The 8,173-nt window shown below is 47.9% G+C and overlaps 1 protein-coding gene and 1 non-coding gene across 2 annotated transcripts in view; both read left to right on the plus strand.

Annotated features, from left to right (window-relative positions):
- Nucleotides 1-3,329, plus strand: part of LOC106591790 (uncharacterized) — a 91,411-nt gene extending 88,082 nt beyond the window's left edge. Inside the window, exon 3 of the transcript XR_014382674.1 lies at nt 3,164-3,329. This is a non-coding gene — a transcript (uncharacterized LOC106591790). The remainder of the gene's footprint in view (nt 1-3,163) is intronic.
- A 39-nt stretch (nt 3,330-3,368) lies between these two features.
- On the plus strand, nt 3,369-5,039 carry LOC145850317 (neurexophilin-2). Its single transcript, XM_082969225.1, has one exon. It carries the CDS (start codon nt 3,377-3,379, stop codon nt 3,941-3,943), a length of 567 nt encoding a protein of 188 aa, XP_082825351.1. The 5' UTR covers nt 3,369-3,376; the 3' UTR covers nt 3,944-5,039.
- The last annotated feature ends 3,134 nt before the right edge of the window (nt 5,040-8,173 follow it).

The raw sequence follows: 8,173 nt of genomic DNA on the forward strand, positions 1-8,173 counted from the left end.
GTGTAATATAGGTGGTGTGGTATAGGTGGTGTGGTATAGGATGTGTGGTATAGGTGGTGTGGTATAGATTGTGTAATATAGGTGGTGTGGTATAGGTGGTGTGGTATAGGTGATGTGGTATAGATGGTTTGGTATAGGTGGTGTGGTATAGATTGTGTGATATAGGTGGTGTGGTATAGGTGGTGTGGTGTAGGTGGTGTGGTATAGATGGTGAGGTATAGATTTTGTTACATAGGTGGTGTGGTATAGATGGTGTGGTATAGATGGTGTGGTATAGATGGTGTGGTATAGGTGGTGTGGTATAGATTGTGTCGTATAGATTGTGTGGTGTATGTGGTGTGGTGTATGTGGTGTGGTGTAGGTGGTGTGGTATAGGTGGTGTGGTATAGATGGTGTGGTATAGATGGTGTGGTGTATGTGGTCTGGTGTAGGTGGTGTGGTATAGATTGTGTGGTATAGGTGGTGTGGTATAGATGGTGTGGTATAGGTGGTGTGGTATAGATGGTGTGGTATAGATTGTGTGGTATAGATTGTGTGTTATAGGTGGTGTGATATAGATGGTGTGGTGTAGATGGTGTGGTATAGATGGTGTGGTATAGATAGTGTGGTATAGGTGGTGTGGTATAGATTGTGTGGTATAGATTGTGTGGTATAGATTGTGTGGTATAGGTGGTGTGGTATAGATGGCGTGGTGTAGATGGTGTGGTATATATGGTGTGGTATAGATGGTGTGGTATAGATGGCTTGGTGTAGATGTTGTGGTATAGGTGGTGTGGTATAGATGGTGTGGTATAGATGGTGTGGTATAGATTGTGTGATGTAGGTTGTGTGACATTAGATACTTATAGGAACATATAAAGAGAAAAGTGAGAAGAAAGTCAGTCACATTTCCATGGTCTCTTCCACATGCACTTCCCAACGCTGGCAGTTCATCTCATAGCTTTGAACACTTGGAATGAGGTCTTGTGTTTCCATGGTCTCTTCCACAGGCACATCCCAACCCTGGCAGTTAATCTCTGAGCTTTGAACACTTGGAATGAGGTCTTGTGTTTTCAACTTCATAAATCGGGGCTTATTACGATAATAGTGTCTGTTTTAAGCCACGTCGCCCTGGAATGCCTGGAGCATAGCGACTTCCTCCGCTTAACCAATCAGCATAGCAGCTCCGATTAACCAATCTTAATTAAGAAGCTTTTGTGTTTCTCCTTCATCAGACCTTGCCTGGCTGTTTTTTTTTTCTTTCTCAGTTTTGAAGTCTAAATTATTGCCTCTTCTTTTCATGTGACTGTTCAGGGCTTCACCAACACATTATACAGCAGCATGTTGTGTCTCATACAGCGCCAAGAGAAGGGAGAGAGAGAGGAGAGGGAGAGAGAGAAGGGGGAGAAAGAGAGGGAGAGAGGAGGGAGAGAAATAAGGGAGAGAGCGAAGGGAGAGGGAGAAAGAGGGAGGAGAGAAAGAGAGGAGAGGGAGAGAGAGAGAAGGGAGAAGGAGGGAGAGAGAGAGGAGAGGGAGAGAAGGGAGAGGGAGAAGGGAGAGGGAGCGAGGAGAGGGAGAGAAAGAAGGGAGAGAAAGAAGGGAGAGGGAGGGAGCGAGGAGAGGGAGAGAAAGAAGGGAGACAAAGAAGGGAGAGAGAGAAGGGAGAGGGTGAGGAGAGGGAGAGAAGGGGGAGAAAGAGAGGAGAGCGAGAGAGAGTGGGAGAGAGAGAGGGAGAGGGTGAGGAGAGGGAGAGAAGGGGGAGAAAGAGAGGAGAGGGAGAGAGAGAGGGAGAGAAAGAAGGGAGAGAGAAAAGGGAGAGGGTGAGGAGAGGGAGAGAAGGGGGAGAAAGAGAGGAGAGCGAGAGAGAGAGGGAGAGAGAGAGGGAGAGGGTGAGGAGAGGGAGAGAAGGGGGAGAAAGAGAGGAGAGGGAGAGAGAGAGGGAGAGAAAGAAGGGAGAGAAAGAAGGGAGAGGGAGGGAGCGAGGAGAGGGAGAGAAAGAAGGGAGACAAAGAAGGGAGAGAGAGAAGGGAGAGGGTGAGGAGAGGGAGAGAAAGAAGGGAGAGAGAAAAGGGAGAGGGAGAGGAGAGGGAGAGAAAGAAGGGAGAGAGAAAAGGGAGAGAAAGAAGGGAGAGAGAGAAGGGAGAGGGAGCGAGGAGAGGGAGAGAGAGAAGGGAGAGAGAGAGGAGAGGGAGATAGATTGTCAACTCAGGCTTTCAAGTTCACATTTCTCTCTGTATTTGCCATCCTTGTTGTCACAGCAATTTCCCCAGTTGTTCATCAGCCTTAGATGTTTCTCTCATTTCCATGATGCGGGATCTTGTCCAATCCTCACCTGAGCATCTTACTGAACATGCGGAATACATTTAGTTTCCTCTCAAGTCAGAGTACAATATGTTCAATAAAAAGAGGCAAAACAATAAATATTCTCCTGCTGCTATATATTATATTAAACGTTGTACAATATCATTGTATATATTTTATTTTCTGAAAGATAACCAGACAACATTCTAACACTGTGTAATGGTCGTAGACAAACATGTCTAGTTTGTTCGCTGTGAAGACATATGCTCCAATTAAGCTTACAGCTGAAGTTATAATTAGGTTGAAATACAGTAGAGCTCGTGTTAGATTTGAAACAGCCTTTTTTAAAGCTTCACATCTGGTGTAACCAGCCAGTGAGTCCAGGCCTCCGGTCCCTGCAAGCTAATTACCGCTAACACCTAACAGCTTATTACCATGTATTATGATTAAACTGTATCTAGACTGGCCCAGGAACCACTCCTGAAGCAGAGGCTGTGAGGTAGAGAGGATCACTGCTGAGTAGAGTGTCTAGATTACCACGAATACTTACAGCTGAACACTTAAAATCCAATCATGTATAGGAGGACATATTATAGTGGATTTTGTTCATTTTTTTTGTAAGTGGTGATATAGTAGGTCATAAAGTGGAATAGTAGTGGAACAATAGACAAACATCCACATAATTGCATCCTTTCGGTGTATGCAGATTGTGTCCCTATTTTAAATAACTGAAGAAATTACAGAATGTGGCTTTAATGTGTTTTATATTATTTTATGCATCCAGTCGCTCTGCTGTTTGAATATTACAGTTGTGGTATAGTGCATTGTATAGTTCATGTCCTCTAACTTTCTCTTCCTGTATCTCTCTGCGTTTCCTCTGTAGGTGTGGTGCAGGAAGGTCCAGCTGCAGTTCCCAGAGACAGAGCTGATAGAGTGGGAGGAGAGGGACCATGAGGAGAAATTCTCCCCCAGTGGAGCCGGGGCCAGTCCCAGAGTCCTCAACCCCCTGAGGCTATTCGCTAGGGGGGTTCCTGGAGCCGTCGGGCCCCCCAGCCTTAAACACAACCCCATCAGGGACATGACATACCTAGAGAACATGGAGGACTTCTGGGATTGGTTATCCAACCAGACAGATGTTCAGGCCAGCCAGGTCAGAGCAAAGCGACGACCCATCGTCAAGACAGGCAAGTTCAAGAAGATGTTTGGCTGGGGAGACTTCCACTCCAACATTAAGACCGTCAAACTCAACCTGCTGATCACCGGGAAGATCGTGGACCACGGTAACGGAACGTTCAGTGTCTACTTCCGCCATAACTCCACTGGCCTGGGGAACGTTTCGGTGAGTCTGGTGCCGCCGTCTAAAGTGGTGGAGTTTGAGATGGCTCAGCAGTCCACACTGGAGACCAAAGACTCTAAAGCTTTCAACTGTCGCATCGAGTATGAGAAGACGGACCGCAACAAGAAGACGGCTCTGTGCAGCTTCGACTCCTCCAAGGTGTGTTACCAGGAACAGACGCAGAGTCACGTCTCCTGGCTCTGCTCTAAGCCCTTTAAAGTAATCTGCATCTACATCGCCTTCTACAGCGTGGACTACAAACTGGTGCAGAAGGTCTGCCCGGACTACAACTACCATAGTGACACTCCCTACTCCTCCACTGGCTGAAGGTCTGCCCCGGACTACAACTACCATAATGACACTCCATACTCCTCCTCCACTGGCTGAAGGTCTGCCCGGACTACAACTACCATAATGACACTCCATACTCCTCCACTGGCAGAAGGTCTGCCCGGACTACAATTACCATAATGCCACTCCCTACTCCTCCACTGGCTGAAGGTCTGGCGGACTACAACTACCATAATGACACTCCCTACTCCTCCACTGGCTGAAGGTCTGGCGGACTACAACTACCATAATGCCACTCCCTACTCCTCCACTGGCTGAAGGTCTGCCCCGGACTACAACTACCATAATGACACTCCCTATTCCTCCACTGGCTGAAGGTCTGCCCCGGACTACAACTACCATAATGACACTCCATACTCCTCCTCCACTGGCTGAAGGTCTGCCCGGACTACAACTACCATAATGACACTCCCTACTCCTCCACTGGCTGAAGGTCTGCCCGGACTACAACTACCATAATGACACTCCCTACTCCTCCACTGGCTGAAGGTCTGCCCGGACTACAACTACCATAATGACACTCCCTACTCCTCCACTGGCTGAAGGTCTGCCCGGACTACAACTACCATAATGACACTCCCTACTCCTCCACTGGCTGAAGGTCTGCCCCGGACTACAACTACCATAATGACACTCCCTACTCCTCCACTGGCTGTTCCAGTCAGTAAGCACGTACCTGGATCTCCCTTAGAGTTAGTATGATCATAATATCACCACCCTGGTTACAATATCACCACCCTGGTTACAATATCACCACCAGCCCTGGTTACAATATCACCACCACCCTGGTTACAATATCACCAACCCTGGTTACAATATCACCACCCTGGTTACAATATCACCACCCTGGTTACAATATCACTACCAACCCTGGTTACAATATCACCACCAGCCCTGGTTACAATATCACCACCAGCCCTGGTTACAATATCACCACCACCCTGGTTACAATAACACCACCCTGGTTACAATATCACCACCCCTGGTTACAATATCACCACCCTGGTTACAATATCACCACCAACCCTGGTTACAATATCACCACCAGCCCTGGTTACAATATCACCAGCCCTGGTTACAATATCACCACCAACCCTGGTTACAATATCACCACCAGCCCTGGTTACAATATCACCAGCCCTGGTTACAATATCACCACCAACCCTGGTTACAATATCACCACCAGCCCTGGTTACAATATCACCAGCCCTGGTTACAATATCACCACCAACCCTGGTTACAATATCACCACCAACCCTGGTTACAATATCACCAGCCCTGGTTACAATATCACCACCAACCCTGGTTACAATATCACCACCAGCCCTGGTTACAATATCACCACCAACCCTGGTTACAATATCACCACCAGCCCTGGTTACAATATCACCACCAACCCTGGTTACAATATCACCACCCTGGTTACAATATCACCACCAGCCCTGGTTACAATATCACCAGCCCCTGGTTACAATATCACCACCAACCCTGGTTACAATATCACCACCAGCCCTGGTTACAATATCACCAGCCCTGGTTACAATATCACCACCAACCCTGGTTACAATATCACCACCAACCCTGGTTACAATATCACCAGCCCTGGTTACAATATCACCACCAACCCTGGTTACAATATCACCACCAGCCCTGGTTACAATATCACCACCAACCCTGGTTACAATATCACCACCAACCCTGGTTACAATATCACCAGCCCTGGTTACAATATCACCACCCTGGTTACAATATCACCACCCTGGTTACAATATCACCACCAACCCTGGTAACAATATCACCACCAGCCCTGGTTACAATATCACCAGCCCTGGTTACAATATCACCACCAACCCTGGTTACAATATCACCACCAACCCTGGTTACAATATCACCACCAACCCTGGTTACAATATCACCACCAGCCCTGGTTACAATATCACCACCAACCCTGGTTACAATATCACCACCAGCCCTGGTTACAATATCACCACCAACCCTGGTTACAATATCACCACCAACCCTGGTTACAATATCACCACCAACCCTGGTTACAATATCACCACCCTGGTTACAATATCACCACCAGCCCTGGTTACAATATCACCACCAGCCATGGTTACAATATCACCACCAACCCTGGTTACAATATCACCACCATCCCTGGTTACAATATCACCACCAACCCTGGTTACAATATCACCACCAACCCTGGTTACAATATCACCACCAACCCTGGTTACAATATAACCACCAGCCCTGGTTACAATATCACCACCAACCCTGGTTACAATATCACCACCAACCCTGGTTACAATATCACCAGCCCTGGTTACAATATCACCACCAGCCCTGGTTACAATATCACCACCCTGGTTACAATATCACCACCCTGGTTACAATATCACCAGCCCTGGTTACAATATCACCACCAACCCTGGTTACAATATCACCAGCCCTGGTTACAATATCACCACCAACCCTGGTTACAATATCACCACCCTGGTTACAATATCACCACCAACCCTGGTTACAATATCACCACCAGCCCTAGTTACAATATCACCACCAACCCTGGTTACAATATCACCAACCCTGGTTACAATATCACCACCAGCCCTGGTTACAATATCACCACCAGCCCTGCTTACAATAACACCACCCTGGTTACAATATCACAACCAACCCTGGTTACAATATCACCACCCTGGTTACAATATCACCACCAACCCTGGTTACAATATCACCACCAACCCTGGTTACAATATCACCACCCTGGTTACAATATCACCACCAACCCTGGTTACAATATCACCACCAACCCTGGTTACAATATCACCACCAACCCTGGTTACAATATCACCACCAGCCCTGGTTACAATATCACCACCAACCCTGGTTACAATATCACCACCAACCCTGGTTACAATATCACCACCAGCCCTGGTTACAATATCACCACCAACCCTGGTTACAATATCACCACCAGCCCTGGTTACAATATCACCACCAACCCTGGTTACAATATCACCACCACCCTGGTTACAATATCACCACCAACCCTGGTTACAATATCACCAGCCCCTGGTTACAATATCACCACCCTGGTTACAATATCACCACCAGCCATGGTTACAATATCACCAACCCTGGTTACAATATCACCACCAACCCTGGTTACAATATCACCACCAGCCCTGGTTACAATATCACCACCAGCCCTAGTTACAATATCACCACCAACCTTGGTTCAATCCTAGTGGAAAATTCTGTTAGTATGACCACAACATGATGAACCCTTATTCAACGTTGGGTCAACCTTGGGTCAACCCTGGTTCTGTTAGAATAACCACAATATGACCAACGGGGTAGGAGCGTTGGGCCAGTAACCGAAAGGTTGCTAGATCGAACCCCCGAGCTGACAAGGTACAAATCTGTCGTTCTGCACCAGAGCAAGGCAGTTAACCCACTGTTCCCCGGGCCCTGAGCAAGGCAGTTAACCCACTGTTCCCCGGGCCCTGAGCAAGGCAGTTAACTCACTGTTCCCCGGGCCCTGAGCAAGGCAGTTAACCCACTGTTCCCCGGGCCCTGAGCAAGGCAGTTAACCCACTGTTCCCCGGGCCCTGAGCAAGGCAGTTAACCCACTGTTCCCCGGGCCCTGAGCAAGGCAGTTAACCCACTGTTCCCCGGGCCCTGAGCGAGGCAGTTAACCCACTGTTCCCCGGGCGCCGTTGATGTGGATGTCAATTGTAAGGCAGCCCCCCCCCCCCACCTCTCTGATTCAGAGGGTTAAATGTGGAAGACACATTTCAGTTGAATGCATTCAGTTGGACAACTGACTAGGTATCCCCTTCCTGGTTCTGTTAGTATGACCAACCCTAGTTCTGTTAGTATGATCAACCCTGGTTCTGTTAGTATGACCAACCCTAGTTCTGTTAGTATGATCAACCCTGGTTCTGTTAGTATGACCAACCCTGGTTCTGTTTGTATGCCTAACCTTGTTCTGTTATGACGACCAGCTCAGGTTCTGTTATGACGACCAACCCTGGTTCTGTTAGTATGACCAAACCTGGTTCTGTTATGACGACCAACCCTGGTTCTGTTATGACGACCAGCTCAGGTTCTGTTATGACGACCAGCTCAGGTTCTGTTATGACGACCAGCTCAGGTTGACCACATGACGACCCCTGTGTTCCTCCTCCTCATCAC

The sequence above is a fragment of the Salmo salar genome, chromosome 25 (genome assembly GCF_965601325.2).
Source record: "Salmo salar chromosome 25, fSalSal1, whole genome shotgun sequence".
NCBI classification, from domain to species: Eukaryota; Metazoa; Chordata; class Actinopteri; order Salmoniformes; family Salmonidae; genus Salmo; species Salmo salar.

What these genes read in the sequence shown, in the direction of transcription:
- LOC145850317 (XM_082969225.1), top strand. Translation starts at nt 3,377, where the DNA reads ATGGAGGACTTCTGGGATTGGTTATCCAACCAGACAGATGTTCAGGCC.